This window comes from Phaethon lepturus, unplaced genomic scaffold (genome assembly GCF_000687285.1).
Source record: "Phaethon lepturus isolate BGI_N335 unplaced genomic scaffold, ASM68728v1 scaffold29066, whole genome shotgun sequence".
NCBI classification, from domain to species: domain Eukaryota; kingdom Metazoa; phylum Chordata; class Aves; order Phaethontiformes; family Phaethontidae; genus Phaethon; species Phaethon lepturus.
The window spans coordinates 41409-61115 of record NW_010546073.1 but is presented as its reverse complement, the minus strand read 5'-3'; the positions used below and the strand labels follow the sequence as shown (position 1 = coordinate 61115).

General features: G+C 49.1%; 1 protein-coding gene across 1 annotated transcript in view; it reads right to left on the bottom strand.

Moving 5' to 3' along the window:
• Positions 1-558: 558 nt before the first annotated feature.
• KANSL1 (KAT8 regulatory NSL complex subunit 1) overlaps positions 559-19707 on the bottom strand; it is a gene marked incomplete at its 5' end in the record, with an annotated part of 28630 nt that continues 9481 nt past the window's right edge. The window contains 11 exons of the mRNA XM_010289185.1: positions 559-807; positions 1283-1529; positions 3966-4078; positions 4699-4756; positions 6020-6138; positions 8504-8655; positions 8989-9150; positions 9561-9746; positions 13890-14055; positions 17084-17279; positions 18742-18857. Of these exons, the coding sequence (XP_010287487.1) occupies positions 559-807; positions 1283-1529; positions 3966-4078; positions 4699-4756; positions 6020-6138; positions 8504-8655; positions 8989-9150; positions 9561-9746; positions 13890-14055; positions 17084-17279; positions 18742-18857 (1764 nt within the window). The remainder of the gene's footprint in view (positions 808-1282; positions 1530-3965; positions 4079-4698; positions 4757-6019; positions 6139-8503; positions 8656-8988; positions 9151-9560; positions 9747-13889; positions 14056-17083; positions 17280-18741; positions 18858-19707) is intronic.

Here is a 19707-nt window from a genome sequence, read left to right as displayed (position 1 = left end):
GAGGACAACGCCGGAGGGTGGAAGTGCAGGGCGGGCGCTCCGCACGTGAGGACAGACAGACAGCTAGTGAAGGTTGCAATCCCAAGACATCACTTTTCACCACTAATTTCACTCCACTAAAACCTTTCAGGGGGATGGGAGGGCGGGGTAGGGTAGCAGGTTAAGAGGAAAAAGACACCCTTTTGCTTGAGAAAAACTATCCCCGAAGTCTGCTAGTCAGCTAAATCCTGTGCTCTAGTTTTATACACCTAAGAGGGGAGGGGAGGAAAGAGGGAGGGGGGTCTGGTGGGCTGCTCCCCTCCCGAGGCTTCACTCCGCTGGGAGGAATCTGGGGGCTCTCATTCATGTGACAAGGAAACATGGAGAAGAGAAAAAAAAAAAAAGAAAAAAAGAAAACAAAAAAAAGAAAACAAAAAAACAGTTTCTAAACTCCTTAAATTCACTAAAAACTGTGAAAATTCCCGGCAGGATGTTTGAATATCAAACGCAGATTTTGGAAGCTTTAATGCCAAGAGTTAGTTCTGTGTGTTGGTTTTGCTCATGTCTTCCCGTATGTCTCTATCTGTGTGCTGGCCGCTGAACTGCTGCAGAGGAAGAGGAGGAGGAGGGGGTCACCAGGGGGGGGCGGCTCTTGAGGCTGGCCAGGGTGGGCAAAGGAGAAGTGCCATCGGTCTCCCGGGAGGATTTACTGCCCGACGTGCGCCGGGTGCAGCGCGACGACCGGTCCTGGGGGTCAGATTGGTCCTCGCACTCTGTCCTGGGGTCGTACGAGAGCGGGAAGGTGCGTCGCTCCCACGGCTGCACAGCCTAAGGGGAAGAGACACCAGGCTATGGAAAATCCTCCGGAAAAGCTCTTCTGCTCCAAGCACGACTCTGGCTGCCCGCAGCAGCGGTCAGAACGGGCAGCTCCATGGTGCCGTGCCAGCCACGGACTTAGCCTAGCCTCGTTAACAGTGCGGGGAAAGCTTTAGCGCGACGTGGTGAGGACACGGCAGCCTCCAAACTGAACCAACCACTGGAAAAGCATCCTGCTGCCGATGCCGAACGGCACTACGCTGGCCAGACACGAGCGTTCGGACAGGATTTCCCACATGCTGGTTTCCAAGCTGCCTCCCCACAGCGAGGAGGATAAAACAGCCAAATTTGAGCATCAGATTTACCTTTATACCACCCATCTGCAGCAGCCACTGCGGCGACACAGCGACGGGCCGCGCTCGGATCTTCCTACCAGCCTCCAGCAACACAATTAGAGCAAACGGCCATGGCTGGAGCCAGCACCCACCTGCTCATCGAGGCCGGCCTCGGGCGTGGAGCAACGGGTGTCCTCACTGGACAGAAGCCGCATGGAGTCACGGGAGAGGGGGGTGAGGGGAGCAGAGAGCAGTTCGGGGCTGATGGGGCTGCGCGGTGAGTGGGTGTGGGACAGCTCCAAATGTGAGTGGCAGTTGCCCACCTCAGGGGATGCCGGCTGGGGAGTCGAGGGGTTCCCCAGCTGGGGGGTCGTCCGTCCGTCCGTCGATCTGTAAGACCTGAGGTAGGAAGACATCTGAGAGCCTGGTTTCAGTCCCAGCTGCACTCCCACCCATGCAGCGGCCCAGGTCGCTTGCTGCCACCTGATGCCACCCTACGATCCCTTCCACCGCCCCCTCCTCGGGAGTGGCCGTACGATGGGGAATGCTGTGGGGATTTGGTGCACACGCAAGCAGGGAATGCTGCAGCCCAGAGGTTAAACTCATCCAGGCTCATCTTTGTCCCTTCTCCACTGTCTCGATGCAGCTTTGCAACACTGACGCTGCTCTCCTAAGGTTACGTGTCCCACGCATCTCCTACGCTGCGAGTGCTGCATAAATACCACGATGAGAAGCCACCCTATGACATCAGACACTTCACAATCTGTTTCTCCAAGTGTTTCCACCATCTACATGCCATGCGACACCAGGCAGTTCAAGAACCAAGCGTAGTGAATCAGTAATGCTGAAAATGCAGCAAGTTCAGCAGTTGGGGGTAGGAGGAGCACTGTAAAACCCCTGAACTTCAGAAGATTAAGAAATTTTGAAAGTTTGAGCACCTACACAGATTTCCAGACAAAAGACCCACAGGCTGCAGAGAAACCTAACTGGAGTCCTCACATCTGTGTGCAACTCTTCCAAGATGAGCTGCAACAGCAAGTGGAGATCAAGGACTGCCAAGGATCAGATTCCAAAATCTACCTTGGCCAAAATCAGAACATGCAGCCCCAATTAGATGGAGTCAATGGGCTGAGTCAAGATGCAAATTAAAAGCTGCTACAGGAGAAAAACCAGACTATTCTGTTACATACATGAGGCAGGAAGACCACAAGATGCTCAGCAGATCTGCTGGAGCAGGTCACAAAGAGAATGACGCTTAAGGGAAACTAAGCGAGTTTACCCCAGTGTTTACTGGTTATTACCTGGCCCAGTCACTCCACGGGCAAGGAGCAAGGTACTGGCTGAATCACAGCAACAAGAAGTTACCAGGCTCGGAGGGGCTCCAACCATTTCTGAAGAAAGACTAAAGCAGCTGCAGAGAACAACCCCAGCACGGGAACTGTGGGACTGAGCAAGGACCCTGCTGAGGAGGAACTCGGGACGTGGCGAACGCCAAGCTGAACTTGGCCAAGTCGCTCTCGTCACAAACGCAGCAATCCACGTCCCGGGATGCGCTGAGAAACATGGCCAGCGGAGCAGGGACACTCACATCCCCACCTGTCCCTGCTGGGGAGCTGCACTGGGAATACTGACCCCGGCTCTAGGGGAATCTCCGTCCTTGGAAGTGCTCATGCCATGGCCAAGGCCATGGCCAACCTGGTCTGCTGGCAACAGCCCTGCAGGAAGCTGGACCAGAGACCTCTGCAGGTCCTTTCCCACCAGCATTCTTAATCCTATGAGATGAAGTTTGAATTCACCTCTGACCAAGCCCAGGACCACAACACAGCATTTTTCACCGATGTCCTTCCAAGAGGGTCTTTAGAGAACACAGTTATGGTCATGCGAGGAACTGGCTGAAGAAGTTTGCAAAGAAACACCAAAATGTCCCACACGCCACCAGCACTGGGAAATGCAGCTGCAGACGAAACAAGGCAGCAGCAGCAGAAATGAGTTTGATAAACGCGACCTTTGCATTCACAGAAGTTTTTGCAGAAATAACCCTGTACGATCGCACACACCAGACAGGGCTATACTGAAACTACAACCAGACTAAGATGACCAGGTGCGTATTTGCATGCAGCTGTAGTTCAGCAAGCACTTCTGCCCAAGTGCGGAGTGGTTCAAAACCAAACAAAGCATCGCAGATCAAATGGAGAAGAGCAAATCTCTTCTTATGCAGGCTTATGATGAGATCACAGCTGGGAAGCGTGTGCTGTTTTAGACACACACTCACAAAAAGACACTGCAGAAAGGGAACGAAGTGTCAAGTGGTCAGAGGAACGTGAGGACACGTATGTGAACGGAGCGGAGAAACGCACTGCTGAAGCAATGAGCAGAGACGCGACAGCGTAACGTTGAGAACAACCACAGTTCCTTGTTCCTGCATGAAGGATGCCCATCTCAGCCCTTTCCTTTTTCTCTGGACTCCCGAGCCAGCACACCAGCCTCCACTCTTCTAGGGTGGTGTAAGTGCTTGAGAAAGCAGAATCCAAACAGATGGTGCAAGAGTTGCTTGTCTGTAACTTAACTGGTGTGTAGCTCTACCTCCACCTAAGCAAGACTACCCCCCACTCCTAAAAGGGCTCCTCAAGCTGCTCTTGTGGATGGTCATCAAACTTTCCAATACCAGCACAAGCTTTTAACCGTTTTTATGGATCAGCCAATCTAATAAGGCCTCCACAACCGGCTCCCAGGAGCATCCCACTGCATCCTCTTTGCTTTTGAGTGCTGTTGGTGCACTGGGGCAGCCTCTGCCAGCACTGAGGTGGTAGCGAGGAACCGTGCCGGCAGGCGTACCTGCTGCCCCGCCGCTGCGGGGGCATGCTCGTGCTCCAAAGCCACCGGGCCCGCTCCATCTCTTCACACTTGCTATGCCGAGCAGCGAAGGCCGAATCAGACAAGTCCTCAATCTGGAAAGGGAAGGATACAGGGCTTGGTCAGAGCTTTCTTACACTCAACATCCATCTACGTGCAGTTTTTTCAGCATTAGCTACAGCATGAATTTAAATAAATGTCTATGTCTGGAGGGAGGCGGATGCTATCAGTGAGTGCAAGAGCACCTTGTTAAACTGAGTCTGCATTGTTTAGGAAGAGATTAAAAACTAAAAACCAAAGGAAAGTACTTCGGCCCAGAGTGAAAGCGCTCACACAGAGGTTTAAGGAAATACCATCAGTATCAGTTTAGCTAAAACAATAACTATAGCAGCATGACTGGTCATTGATTTCTTGATTAGACTATTTCACAAAAAGATTGCTGCCCAGAGAGGTCTCCTGACAGCAATCAGACCTCATATTCAGCTGTACCCAGCCAGTTAATCCAACTTCTGCCTTATCACGCCTTTCCTGAAAAGGAACCAACACCAGGCTGGTTTCTGCAGGGCCAAATGTGCCATTTTGTTGAAAAAAAGGAAGAGACTCTGCACCTCCCTGCTGAGGTGCCTGTGTTCAGTCCCTTCCGGAATCCTCTGTGGACACTGCTCGGTCGTTACCAACCCCTCCCACGTTAACTCGGAAATAAAACTCTTCTTACCTCCTCATTGTCTTCATCAGGGTTCGCTTTCAGAGCACTGATATCCACTTCACGCCAGCTGCAAGACACAAGGTCAGAGGGCAGTCAGTCACCGGCACAGCCAAGCACAGCACCACATGCCCTGCGTGCACTAACGCTGTCTTTTGGGAAAAGAAAAAAATACAAGCTTGCCACGATGAGCAACATATTTAGGCTCAGTTTTAAACCACATTTGTCTACCAAAACCCCTCCTGTGCTTTCAGACAACGGTTTCTCCCCTTCCCCGGTTAGCCTGCTCCATTTTGAGCACATCCTTTTGCAGCGCGTTCGCACCCACTGAGTGCAATGCCGGGGGACAGGCAGGAGACGTCCTTCCACGTTGGGAGGGTCAGGAATGGGGAGCGAGGCTGCCAGCGTCCTCCTGCTGCAGCCCTTCCCTTCTGCCTCCCTGCCCAGCTCCTGGCGCTGGTCTGGCAGCGTGGCTGAAGCCTGCCAAGGCCAGAGGAAGCAGAGCAGATGTCACAGCATTTCCTCCTCTTCCTCTGGCTCAGCAACAGGCTCCCTCCCTGCCCCGCTCTGAAGAAAGCCTGGGAAGAGCTTGTAGGACCAGGAAGACGAAAGAGGTAAGTTGGGAAAGAGACCTGGAGAACTGGAAGGGAGAAGGACTCTAAACTGGACAATTGGATGAAGAAGTTGCATCAGCGCCGCAGCAAGTCGGCGCACTCCGGCGTGCAAATCAGCAATGGATCTCATCCACGGTGTTAGTCCAAGAACATCCGAACAAGGGCTGACAGCTCACCTCGCACTCAGCTCGGGCAGAGACACCTTCCAATTCCTACCACCGCCCAGGCACGGGAGGGCTTCTCCTGGCCGCTGCGATCCAAGGCAGCGGCCCTCCTGCACTGCCATGTTAACCCAGCCCGGGCACCCACCACCCAGCCCGGACGCATGCAAAGCTGGGAAACCACCAGGATCTTCAGCTCAACATACTTGGCAGCTTTGCAGCAGGACAGAGGACAACAAGGATGACTTTAGGTTGCACAAAAACTTTAGACTGCACAAAGACTGCACTTAGATTGCCCTGAGCAGGGCAGCCGGCTTTCATGCACGAGGGACACTCAGAAAACATATTCCCTAACTCAGCAAGTCTGCATCAACGATATGACCAGAGGTTTTCCAAACTTTCTCCTACTTTCAGGGAAGAATAAAGCCCCTTTCCTCACCAGCATTAGCAGCCACTGGGAGCAAAGCCCTAGGCCAGGGTTAAACTTCTGAGAGGACAATTGCACAGTAAAAGCCTGGGATGTGACAACCCCGCTGGAGCCAGGGGTCAGGCACGTACCTGGGTGTGAGGATCTCTTTGTACTGCAGTTTCTCCACACGAGTCGTTGCAGCAACGGACATCGGGATGACGATGTTGTTAATATCAAATGAACTTTCGCCTCTCCTCCTCCTTGGCTGCTGTAACACGAAGACAAGAACCACGTGAGAAAGAGTTGTAGGTTTTGTCACGTTAAGTCCTTGATGGAAAAAGGACATGGCCTCATATGACCTATGGAGACTCCAGAACTAACAGTCATTTCCATCAGAATGGATTTCACCTACTGCTTGCTGGAAGTCCTCTTCCCAACCAAAAATTCTTCATTTTGAGGGTACAAGAAAGGGCAAGGGCTGCAGTGGTCCTGCAGGCACTGAAGCAAGGTGAGCAAGGGCTTGCAGAGCTCCAGCCACCATCTCCACACTGGCACCAGCTGCTGCACAGCCAGGTGGATCAGGAGACGGGTCCAGCTGATAAACTGACCCAGCAAGAAAAGCCTCCCATATCATCCAATTCCCTACTGCCAATGTAAAGAAAGTAGTGAGACCATCAGGAAAGAGGGAAGAGCCATCCTGTTTGGCAACGGCCCCCCTGCTCGTGGCCCTGCAGGGGTGTGGACCCACCACAGGTGACACTGTGACAGAGGAGGAACGTGAAGCAGTCGCACAGGAGTTCACCTCGGGTTATGACAGCTGTACTAAGAGCCTAACAGCTTCCATCTGTATCGCGCATTTGACTGGAATAGATTTTTTTAAGACAAAAATAAGCTCCACGCTTATCTATTTAAACCTGGTTGAACGCTGGGTGCTCTCCTACCATCTGTCTATCCAAAAACCTCCCCCAAACCTATGACAGCAGCACTGCCGGTACAGTGATACGAATCCTCATGGATCAGCTTGATACGCAAACGGCCCGTCTTCCTCACAGTCACATGCAATTTACCATGTTCTGCGTCTCCTTTGATCCCTGTGGCTTTTAGCGTAAAAACATGCAGGAACCCAACTGCCAGGGACCTGCCAGGTCCCAGGACTCCTGTGAAGCTGGGTGAGGATGGAGTGGGTGGGTAACTATTGCCACGGCAGCAAGGAAATGCCAACGTGTCACTGTCAACAGTGAGGCTGGACCCACTGGTTGGGGAGCACATGCAAACCTGCGCCAGACTGCGATGCTTGAACCTAGGACCCGGACCCTTGAGTCCGGAGATCGGACCCAAGCGCTGGCAATGCTCCTGCAGGACTTGGCTGCTGAAGGGAAGACACTTCATCTTCCTTTTCTGAACAAGCTTGTGAAAGAGCAGCAGAAAAAGCAGCAAGAGAACACCAAAAAACAGGTATGAAGCACAAAGAAACACCATCTTGACATGCCAGAGCCACTGAGAAGAGCTGCGCTCTTCTCCAAAACAACTAGCACATTCAAGCCAAACTACCACTGCTCGCTGGGTTCTTCAGACACCCTGTGCTACCACAGGGTGTTTCGCTGATGTCACAGCTGATGATGCAACAGCAATCTCCGCAGTGAAGGAATCCAGCCGAGATCCAGCAGCTCCAGAGCAACAAGCTTGCACCAAGGACAAGGGCACACACAATGTTGAGCTGGAAGTGGTGCCCTCAGCTCTGCCATGGACAGATGCCTCTTAAGCACCCTGGTTTCGCCATCAGGGCTCGACAAAATCTGCTGTTATTGCTCGGTCACATCCAGCTTACGCTGTGGCACAAGCTACTAACTGGAGTGGTCAGACAGAGACCAGGTTCTTCACTGGGACAGTTTAGAGTTCAGCAGATCTCAGTCCTTTAATCAAGAGCTTCTGTTAACGTGTGTGAGGTGCTGGGAGGACGGACGATGCCTGGCAGAGGAGCTATGTCATCCATCTGTCCCAGGGCACAGTGGGAGGGAGTTACAGTCGTGCTCACTGACAGCTTTTAGACACAGCTTCATAAAGGTCCCAAATCCTGTCACCTTTTAGCATTCTGGGAGGCTGAGCATGTTTCAGAAGGCAGTATGAGTTAAACAACTGCTGCAGCTTGTGTAGAGGTGAAAGTTAAGATCCCAGCCACCACTGATGTGATGCCCTGGGACTCAGCCCCAACCCCGTTTATAGCCCAGTGCCACTGAGACCATGCAGGGCAAGCCATCTCGGTGGAAGCACCCTTGTACCAGCAGCAGCACACTGCTGGTGCTCAGCTCTTCTTTTCCTGGCATCCTCAGACAACTTCAGAAACCAAAACCCAGATGTGGAGCAAAGCCAGGAGACTACTGAGAACAGGAACGTTTACCAGCAGTTACTGCGTTGACACCGACCCTGTAATGGAGCTGGTTGGTGCTCTGCACAGCCAACGTCATCCAGGAACCCCAGCAGACCCAAAGTCAGAGTAAGAAAGGGGGCCAGCAACCCTACCATCAGCTGGCCCAACAGGTCCAGCACGGTAAGATGCCTGAATTGCTCAAAAACTGAGACCCCGTGACAAAGGCAAGCCCAAAAACCTCTCCAGAAAGGCAATAGATACTTACAGCTGTGCTGGAGGTGCCCTGTGAACTTGTGCTGGCAGGAGCGGAGCCTTCCGAGGAGGTGGACAGTTGCCGCGCTATAGGGCTGTGAGGTGTAGGGGTCACAGCTGCTGACAAGTAGCTTGGGCCACCAACGTCCGTGTGATGCTTCAACACTACACAAAGGAGGGTGGGAGAGAATGAAGAATGCCATTAGCAAAAAAAAAAACCCCCACAAACGGGGGTGGTGGTGGATAGAAAAGGACCATGTGCACCAGAAATGGCCAGTGCTGAGGAACACTTTGCATGAAAGAGAAGCACCTTCTGACGGCGGCTGCCAGCTTGAGAGGCCCTGGGGGAAGAAGCAGTTAGAGCACGAGGCGTTGCTGCGGTGGCGACAAGGCCCAGAAGCAGTGCGTTCCCCCTTCTAATGAGGCCGAAGGGGGAGAGAGGCTGGATATGCAGCAAAGCCCAAGCTCCCCCCGAGAGACCTGGCCGTGGGAGCCTACCTTCACTCCTCTCAGATGAGCAGTCTCGCAATCGCTTTTTGTCATAGGCAGGAGGCTGGACAAGCGAGCGCTCTGGCGCTCTCTCGGCCTTGGCCATGGCCGTAAAATCGTCTAAAGGCGGCCTGTGTGCCTTGTCTGGTTGGATTTTTTGATGTGAGCGCTCTGAGGAGGGGAACAGAGAAAGAGCTATGAAACGCCCGTTTTCACCTCTCTTTCTGTTGGCACAGGAAACTCGGGTAGAGTTTACCAGCTCCATAAATCCAGACAGGTCAGGCTCAACACCATCAGGGCGCCGGAGAGATGTGCTCAGAGCAGAACGAGCCGTAGTACTGCCCGTGCCAGTGTGAGCACAGGCTCAGACTGAGCAAGAAGAGGTCCCTACGAACCGAGACCAGCCTGAACTTCACAACCTGCACACTTCACCTTCAGCCCTGGCCTGCCAGACCACGGCCTCATCCCTGAGAGCTGAATTTGAAGGGTATCCTCCTCCTCTCTCCTCCCAGATTGCAGGGCTGTCGGGCACAAAACTAGGCAATGTTTCTGCACGCGGCGGAGGCAGGGAGGACACTTACTGGCTGCAGTGAAGAACGAATTCACCAGCTTGTGGCGGTCCTTGCGAGCAGGGTCAGACAGGCTGCTGGTAGGCATGGGGGCTCTGTGCTTGAGCGAGAGCTTTTTGGGAGGTTTAATTTTCTCATAGGGTTTGTTCTGCCACTGAGATTTCAACATGCTCTGGAAGTGCAGGCTTGTCGGCACATCTGCAGAGGGATACAAACCACAGCATTCAAATTAACTAAATTACGCACCAGAAACCTGCGGTACCGTAATGCTCTCCCAGTCCCCCGATAAGAACAGCCCTCGACAAACATACAGGCATTGACTGTAAAACCCAGGCTTGCCTACGCCTTCCTCACATTCAGAGAGGACCTCCAATGCTAGGACCCAACATTTCTAACCTGAAGCTCTTTGAGAGAAGGATTTTCCTACAGGATTCACAGACCAAGTATATCCCAGCAGGAGAACGAAGCCTTTGTCAGAAAAACCATGCATCTTTACCACTGAAGGTATCTCATGTACTGCCACGCTCAATTCTGCTATCTCAGATCTGACTTCCAGGAATCTAAGATACCTCATCAGCACATCAAATCTACAGAGGTGCGAGCTGGAAGAGAGAAATTCAGCTTAAATCCTCAATTTCAGGTCAAGCCAAAAGCCAACCAAGTACTGTATGACGTTAATCTGCCCGATGTGGCACCTCAAGCATCTAATGAAAGTTGTGTAAGCGAGCACACTTCACAGGCTCAAAGAGCAGAAGTACTGCTGCTCACCGGCAGCTCCCCGGGCAGGGGCCGGGTCACGCAGCCGTCTGCGAGCGGGCAAACTCACCGGTCATTACCTGTGTAACTGATGTATTTTGAGCCTGAAGTTTCTCTGCAATATACCACCCACCACAGTAATCCAGAGTACTTGTCCTTATTTAATCCTGCAGTCTCACAACGAGCACAAGTACGCTGTACTGCTGTGAAATTTGGCAGACACTACTTTTGCTTACATTCCTCAAGCTTCGTTTCTCCCAAATCCCATACAGACGCGCACTCCTGATCTTAGTTGAAAGACAGAACACTAATGAGATTATTCAGTGTATTTCTTGTGCAGATAGGCTAAGGTAGACTATAAAAACCATTAACTGGAGTAGCAAACTAGTCCAGCCTCAGGAGTCCCACAAATAAGCCTTCCTTTCATAGTCATAGCTTTAAACTTCAGATTTGTTCACCAAATACGGATGCCCAAGTCTCCTCCAAGACCCAGCTCTCTTCTACATGCCTGAGGGCCAAAATCCTAGTTCAGAAAAGCATTAAAACCTTTCCGGTTAAGAAGGCAACTTCTGAGACGTTTGTCTTCTCCAACTACACCCGTAAGATGATTATACACCAGCATTTGTAGTTTGACATGCCACCCATCTGCTCTCCTCCCCCAGCACAGGCCAGCAGACCGTCACCAGCAGGACACGCAGCCCGATGCAAACTCATGCTGCTACAACTAGGAGTTAAAAGTACTAAGATGAGCATCAGTAGTAGAAACATCCCTCCCGCATCTCTCAAGCTCTCATGACATTTTCACAGGGACTTTGAAGCCACCCTGGGCAGAGATGAACCTTGCACAAGGAATAAAGCTCCTCACTCTGCGCCTGCAGAGGGGACGCGGAGGCAATTAGGAGCTGCCATGGGATTCAGAAACTGCATCTAGATAACCTCAGAGGGCAAGCGGCAGAGATTCGAGCCCTGTCGGTACTCTCAGCGGCTGATACCTGAACCCCGCTCCAGTATTTCCTCACCAGTTCCAGGGACTGGAAAGTCCCAGCAGAGCCAGGCAGGCAAACAGGCTGGAAAGAGCTGGCAGAGCATGGGCTGGAGTCAGCTGTTATTAATGGGGGAAGTTGACTCTCAGGAAAAAGCGAGGACAACTGCATTTCCCATACCTTGACAGTTAAAGCTCTGGTTTAGCCCCATCCATTTGCTAAGGAAGGGCTATCACAGCGCGATGGCAGCTCTTTGGCCACCATTACTGGTTTGTGGAGACATGTCCCAAAGAACAGAGAGGGGCCAAGCCAGTCCTTTAAGGACGTTGCCAGCAAGGCTGCAGCACGACTGTGCTGAAGTGGTCCGACTTTGGGAAAATAGCCTCCTCTCTTTGCTAATCTTTTGCTTTCTCCTCAAAATTCACGCCATCCCAGCATCCCAAACGTCTGTGGCAGGACGGGACAGGTCGAAGGGAGGGGAAAAATGCAAGACAAAATGTTGTCAGCAGAAAATGAGTTATTTGCTGGTTCGCCACTGCCCTGCTGTCAGCACTGGTTGCACCAGAGTCCGTGCAGCAAGTGACACTGTCACTCCTCCTCCTCCACCAAGGGTGCAGCCCTCCCAGGGACCAGCAGATGGCAACCACACTGAGCCCGAGAGCCCTGGCTTTCGCCATCCCTACCAAGGTTATTACATCATCTGAAAATTCCCAGCAAGAAATCAGATGAACCAGAAAAAAAAAAAAAAAAAAAGGGGCAACCAACTGAAAGGAAGGGGACAAAGCGCTTACGAAGCGCAAGTGCAACGGGTTAAAAGCCGCGATGCCTGTGCCCTGCTTGCCAGAAGGATAAATGATCTTTTTCCTCCTGTGGTGCCTGGCAATTTTGCCCTTGGCAAACGGCATGGGAGATCCCCGGCTGCTGGCACCGGAGGAGCCCCGGAGAGACAGGCTCAAAGTGAAAGCCAGCACATGCTCTAACAGCCTCACAAACTCCTCCAGAAGGTCTTGACTGAGCCTCTGCCCGTCGACCCAGCCAGTTCGCTTTCAAGGTGAGCCCCCAAAATAATCACGAGGAGCACCACCAGCAACCCGGATCAATACTCGCAGGCAGGGAGACGCTGTGACGCGGACACAACGTCAGGCAGAGCAATTTCCCTACCTGAACGTGCTACCTGGCTTTATGTTTGGATAGAAAAGTATCCCCATCCCGAAAAAGCACGTTCTGCAGAATTACATTAAGCATTAGCCAATAATCAAAGTTATTCTGAGGGAGGAAGGGGGGGAATGGGTATTTCTGTATAAGTGTTTTAAGCTTTACACCCTACAGTTTTAAAAACAAGTTTTTTAATCTCATGCAGCCAGAAAGGATCTTTTACCATGTAAGCTGGCTGCAACTGAGCCTAAGAAAATGGAAAGTGAATATGGGATGAGATAATTTGCTTGGTGGCCATGCTGCAATACCACACAACAGTTTTTCTCACCACTTCCTAGGTTATTAGCTTTAACACTATAGCAGAGGATTACAAGTGCTGTGAAATCAGGAAATAAATTTCTGCTTCAGGAGTTCAGCGCGTTAAGGTCCTTTAGCATTCCGTAAGAGAGATGTGTCTTGGGGGGTGTGGTGGGGACTTAGTTTTTAAAAATAGCACCAATTTACTATTTTAGTCTGTTTTAAATATAGCGCTAGTGAAAGATGCCAGATTAATTGTTCCCAGGCACCCCATGCATTTTCTACTGTCACACAAAGTTTGTGCAAAGCTGGAATTTTAACCCAAACACACATATTAGCCCAGTGTCTTAACCTGAACCAACCACTTCACATCCTCATGAGAAACAGGGACACACACCTTCCTCCCAGCATTACCAGCAGTGTTTTACACCTCAAGCAGCCAGTTAGGCACTCCTGCCAAGGAAAGGAACCACTACGATCTATTCACTGCCTGGCTCTCGTGATAAAAGTACCAGTTCCTATCATTTGTGATTCTGTATTTTGTGATCGTGGGAAAAAGATGACTGATGGACACAAATCTCATGCAAGCCAATGGTTTTTGGTCAAAGAACAGGCTTGTATTTAATTTGGCAGCTTAGGAAGCAAAACACTCTGGAAACTACTTCTTTTCCCTTGGGAAAAGTCCCTACACACAAAATCTGTGAATACCCCCCAGTCAGGGTTGGTTAGTTATTCCTCTAATGATGTTTAACCCTGATACTGCAGCACAGGGAAATGAGCGTCTTAACGAGAACATCTCTTCTTACTGTATCCTCTGAACCATGGAAGCTCATCTACAATTCCTTACAAGGTCAAAAAAATTTGTGACAATCCACAAATAATTTTATACAGATGATTAAACTCTGCGGAAGCAGATATTTCTCAAGTGGTTTATAGCAACAAAGACACCAGCCTGAGACTCAGGTTCCAGTACAGATGCCCAGGCACTACTTGGCTTCTCCACCTTGATCATACCCAAGCAGATCTGTACTTCCCCTGGAAGTCTAGGATGGAGGAGCAGGTTCCAGAGCACCTCCAAGCATTCCTTGTAACCCACCTCAGGACCCAGGTTGACAATACCCCCCGGCAGGTCCGTGGATGCTGTGCTTACCATCTGGGAATGATAGGACAGGATGAATACATGAGTCCAGTTGGGAGAGGCGCTCCAGCAAAGGAGCATCGTACTGGATTTCCAGAGTTGTTGAGCTTCGAGTGCCACACAGAGCACATGAAGGGTTCACGTCACAGCTACATCGCACCAGGTTATTACGATGGACCTGGAAAGGGGACAGAGAATAGTGTCAACACATCAGAGGTCAATGTGTCTAAGAGCTCTCTTCACACGTTTCCCCTTTGACAGCTCATGAAAAACATCCTAAAGGCTGTTGTTTGGTTGGTTTAGGTTTTTTTTAATACCTTGTATAAAATCTGTTAATTTAGTCTGGACTCATAAAAGGACGCTTTCACTTTACATAAGCACAGCTGAAATCTACTACTCACCAGCACAGACAGTTTAACGTGTACTAACTTTGGCTAAAAGTGTTTAATTTTATCTAGATTGAAACCTCATTTATAAAAACCATAAGGCAGCACAATTCAGTTGTCAGAGAGAGGAAAAAAAGCGTTTTTGAGTTCAGATGGGTCAGAGAGCCATCACTATATGCCAAGGGCTGACACTTACAGGGATTAACTTTACAGAGTAAAAAAAGAGTGTTTGTCAGCCTTGTTTCTTAAACCAGGACAGACTTTCAATGCACGGACTTACAGACTTTCTATAGACTTCATTTATATGAAACCACTGTAGGCAGATGCACAATTGGGCGTAAATCCCACAAAGACAGCAACCTATGATTCCCCATCAAAATGGAAGGACGTATCAAACTGGATCCTGCAGAAGTCTGTCCTGAGTCTAGGATTATTCAAGTAATTTCCATTAATGACTTGAATGATGGAAGAGATAATATCCTTGAGCTTTAGCAAATAACACTAGAACTGGAAAGGGCTGCAAGCACCTTGAAGGAAAGAGCTGAAAATCCACTCATGGTTACAAATTAAGAGAAACTATCTAAAACAAATCAAATATAATTCACTGAGGGCAAATGCAACAAGTGGACAAGAGGAGGAAAAGGTAACTGAGCAGCAGTTCTGCCCAGAGGACCTGGTGGTTGTTAGGGATCAGAAAATGAGCATGAATCAGCAGTGTCGTACCATTACTGAGAATTAACACCCCACAGGGCTTTATAAACAGGATGGCCGTGCAAGACGCATGAGGTAATCCTGCCACTCTGCTCAGCATTGCTAACATGTGAGCTGGAGGGCTGCACCCAGTTTTGGGCACATTAGTTCAAGAAATGTGTGCACCAAACGGTGAGGAGAACAACAAAAAAATTTGAAAACAAGATCCAGAAAGATACATCCTATGTGCAAAACCAGAAAGACCCTTGGCATGTTTAGTATAGAGGTGACCACATTAAGAATTACCACATCAACTCTCACACTTCGGGGAGAGCTTCTGAAGTGATGAGGGGAGCTGACCAGTTTACAACAGGACTTGGTACTGACTTTAAAAAGGCAGCCAAGGCAGCTTATATTAGAAAGTTTGGTTGGTTTGGTTTTGCTCTCTGAAAAACAAGACTAGCTCAGCACTCAAATAGCTTGCCTAAGGAGGTTTAGACAAACCGTCTGGCACGGTATGAGGACAAAGCAGTCTGCTCTGGGGCACGGGGATTCTGTGGGTGACTGCAGGAGATCCCTGCCGATCCTTGTTTCGCAAGACTGTTTTCAACCCAGTGTGGGCTACAGTCCCACTCAACCTTTAAGTCGCTGTTCTTTCCTACAGGACACCTCCTTATCTAAAAATTTCACGTGATATTGTATTCAGATTTTGTAAAACAGTACGCACAGTTATGGATTATCTCTACTGAAAGAGTGAACTCTCCTGGTTGTAATTTCTGGTCACAACAATCCACAACCACTTTGCGGTAGATTAGACAGTGTGGTCAACTGGATATGGTATTTCTGGACCATGACCCAGCCATCACTCAGCTTTCTCTCGAATAACTGGAGGAGTCCACAGAAAGCCTCTGCTAACTGGCACATCTTCCACCCTTTGGAATTGTTCTTCTGAACCATCTGCGATTATCAAATCTATCTGATGACTACAGTCAAGATCTAACACAGAATTAACAGTCATTTCTTCAAACACTGAGTGCACAAGTCAGCATCACCTACGAGACGGTTCATAAACTTCCAAATCACTGAACATCTTGCAAGCAGTCACTGCAGCGCTCTACCAGAAATACCCCAGATAAAACTGCAAACGAGTAACCAGTTACAGCTAACTCATCTGAGTGAGAATCTATTTTACTCAGAAAAATGTGGCTTTTTGAGCTTATCTTTAAAACTCCAGCACTCGCAGAGTGAAAGCCCCTGAACCCTTGGGGTAGAGTTTGACTTTGAAACACTCTGACTCAAAGGTAAGTGGATTTTTGTCATCTATGATTCTGCAATCATGAGAGCTGCATGCACAAAAAAGGTCCTTATTCCCTCAATTTCTAACTATCTATCCTCCAACTGACAGTTTAAGCCATTCCTAAGAGAAATTAAGAAGACTGAAGCACAGCCTTTCCTCATACAGGAAATAAACTGTTTTTCCACTGAACTGAATTCTGCATAAGGGCAAGGGAAGACTTTGAAGAGGAGCATAAAATAAAACAAAACAAAACAAAACCAAGAATAGAGTCATGGCATTCAGTCATTTCCAAACTTAAGCAGTGGAAGCGAACACGATCACCTTGGCAGGCCTTTTGCAAGACATCCCACATATGCCTGGTCCGACAACTATAGTTTTTCCCTGAGCAAGTAGCAGCAAGTTCCTGGGGCTGTGTTAGTTCCTGTGCTCAGAGTTAAAGTTTCCTAATACTTGACTTTTCAGGGCTTCTTTCGACTGCTCAGACTGTGCCGTATTGAACTACCTGGCCTGAAGTTCACCTCAGGCTGGCTCGTTTTAGAAAAGAAAAACCACATCAAAGTTCAGCATCTCCCCTCCCCAGCGATAGCTAATAAAAGTCTTCCAACGAATTAAGAGCTTCTCCTTCGTTTCTCCTCTACTTCTCCAACAGTCTTTGAAGCCTCACTGTCCTCCTCGTCCTCCCCATTGTTTTTCCCCTCTTAATAACCACAAACCTTCTCAAAACAGGGACAAAGAGCAAAAGCACACTGGACCAACGCATCAGTACCTCAACCAGGCCCTTTAGTGTGGAGCTTTAACTACATACTGCATCAAAAAACCCAAACAGCACTAACCTTTTTGGAAAGGGGCATAATGCTGCTAGGTCGAACAAGCCGTCGCTTCTTACAGCTCAGTACTGGGCGAGTGCGAGCTGCTACACATGTTCCATCCGAAGATGAAGAAACCATGTTCAGTCGTTGCTTTTTATGCAAGAGCTCCTCAGCTTCCTGGCCATCTCCCTGAGCATGTTCTGCCAGGCCAGGCTGAAGACTGCCCGAGAAGAGAAAAGAATGAGACAGACACTGTTATTCATTCAACCACCCCATGTTAGCCAGCAGTATCAGCCAGGTTCCCGATTCAGACCTTAGCAAAGACTCCAAGCAATGGCTTTTATTAAGGCAACTCTAATTTTTGCTTTTACTTGGGTCACTTTCCACTCTCTGAACCTTTGACAAAATGCCTTTAGAAGTTCTGAACAAAAAATAGCATGTAAAGCCAGACACAGAGCAAAACCGAAAGCTACTCTAGCCCCGAACAGTTTTAATCCTAGAATTCAGCTTCCCTCAAAATTACAGTTCAGGGTGTCTTAATACAACAGGTTTTCACGAGTCTAAATGCCAGCAAGCACAAGACAGAGAACATATCCTTTTCTAGAAAAAAAAGATTTAACCTTGATGTAAACTTGATTCTGATTTAATATAATATTTCAGAACTGTACCTCTAATGACTCTCAGCAGTGACACCAGAAAGGTGCAATGTTAATATTAACCTGTTTTACGTACAAAGAACTTTCCTGTCCACACGCAGTAACCCTGCCCTACCGTGGCATCAATACACCATGCCACCTACCAAACGGCAGCGCGGCTCCTCATCTACAGAACCTTTTCATGTATATTTTACAAGTGTTTCATTTCTAAAAATGCAAAACATTAAAGCCCTGTGGTCTAAGGCTCTGCAGTTCAAAGGCTACAGGCATATAAAGGGCTCTGTTATAGCCTGCAGTGTTCCAGCTGTAGCAATGAGTTCAGCTGATCGGTGGTGCGCTTGCTCATGCCGCACCAGTGCAACATCTCTCCCTCCTCAAGGTACTAAGCAAGTGCAACGATGCTGGCAAAGCTTCTCTAGCCACTACCAGAACTTTGAAGCTCTGTGCGTTCAAGGGTTTTCAAGTGGTTCAACCCTGAAATCATCCTGTAGCACAGGAGAATTTCTTTCACTTCTTTTCATTTACCCACTTAAAGTCTTACTCAACAAAACCAGCCTGGAGAAACAAAGAATTTAGAAAGTCTTACTCCCCAAATCAATGGGATTTGGGTTCCTCAGTATCTCCAGAAAAGTGGAGGCCAGTGGTTACAGCTACTTCTACAAAATAATTGCAAGCAGGCCACTAGTACCTTTGAACCATACAATTTGCAAGTGTATTAAAAATAAAGAAACAGTTTTGAACACGCTCATTGCATGTTGCCTGCAGGGCTTGTTCATGTAAACACAGCTCAGTTTAATACCATTTTCAGGAAAACAATGCAGCAGAAAACCTCAAGCAAGCAATCTCCTCAAAATGTTTCCAAGCATGATCTACTACCAAACTTTTTTCAAAGAGAGACCATTTATACTGTTACCAACCCGGTTACTACCCACCAGCATGCTACAGGCTGGTTTCCAATGGGACTTTGTCAAGATCATAAAAATCAAGCTCTTTCCAAGAGCTCTTCGCAATACGCAAGCAGCTTACGTGTTAATAACTCCATTGACGGGTCTTGGTGCTCCACAGGGCTTGGCGGGATGGGATTCAGGAGTATTTGCAGCAGAAATACCCAAGTTCTCTAGTGGCTGGGATCCAGAAACACTCTAAGGAAGGATGAGAAAGATCGCAAATTAATAAAAAAGCTTCTTAAATAGACACAACATTCTTATGCCCGGTTTCTAGTTGAGGATTCCGCACTGTAGCCATGGGTTTCCACACAGGACTTCAAAACAAGGGTTCAGAAGTCACTATGTGAACAGAAGACCGAGACGTAAGAATTTCTTCAGGGAGCAGCTCTGGCAAGGGGATGGATACACGAGGGCCCTTTTCAATGCGAGAAACAAAGGACTTCCAATTCCCCTCGGGCAACCACGAAGGAGCATGAAAGGCCGAGGTCTTTAGGGAGATTTTAGCATTTTGTCTCAATAGTGCAAACAAGTTCATAACCACCTGTAAACCTTGCAGGCGTCTTCTGAAGTTTGATGTTGTGCTCTAAGCCACACGGCTGCAAGCTCTTGTCTGGGCACTTTGGGGGAAAACAGGAGGAGAGGGAGAGGAGAACAGACTTGCAAAACTGAATTTGCATTTAACTAAATACCTGTGCAAACATGGTCCAAACAGTACTTTAAAAAGTATTTTAAATGAGTATGCACACAAGCTGTGGTTTTTCGATACAAGCAGGCCAACTCAATAAAGCTAAAACTGCCTGATAAACACAAAGCTAGAAACACTTTTTTTGTCAGAGGAAAGCAAGTAAAAATTAAGCTAAAGACACAGAGCTCCCCAATGCCTTCTGCCTTAGGTCTGAAACACAGCCCCGGCCCTGCGGTGAGCAGCAGGTACTGTGTGGCTGCAGCGCTGGACGTTGCACGTCTCCCACTGCCCCGCCAGTGGCCCCAGCGGAGGGACTGCCACCCCAGCTCCCGAGGACACGCTGGCTTTGTACCTCCTGCC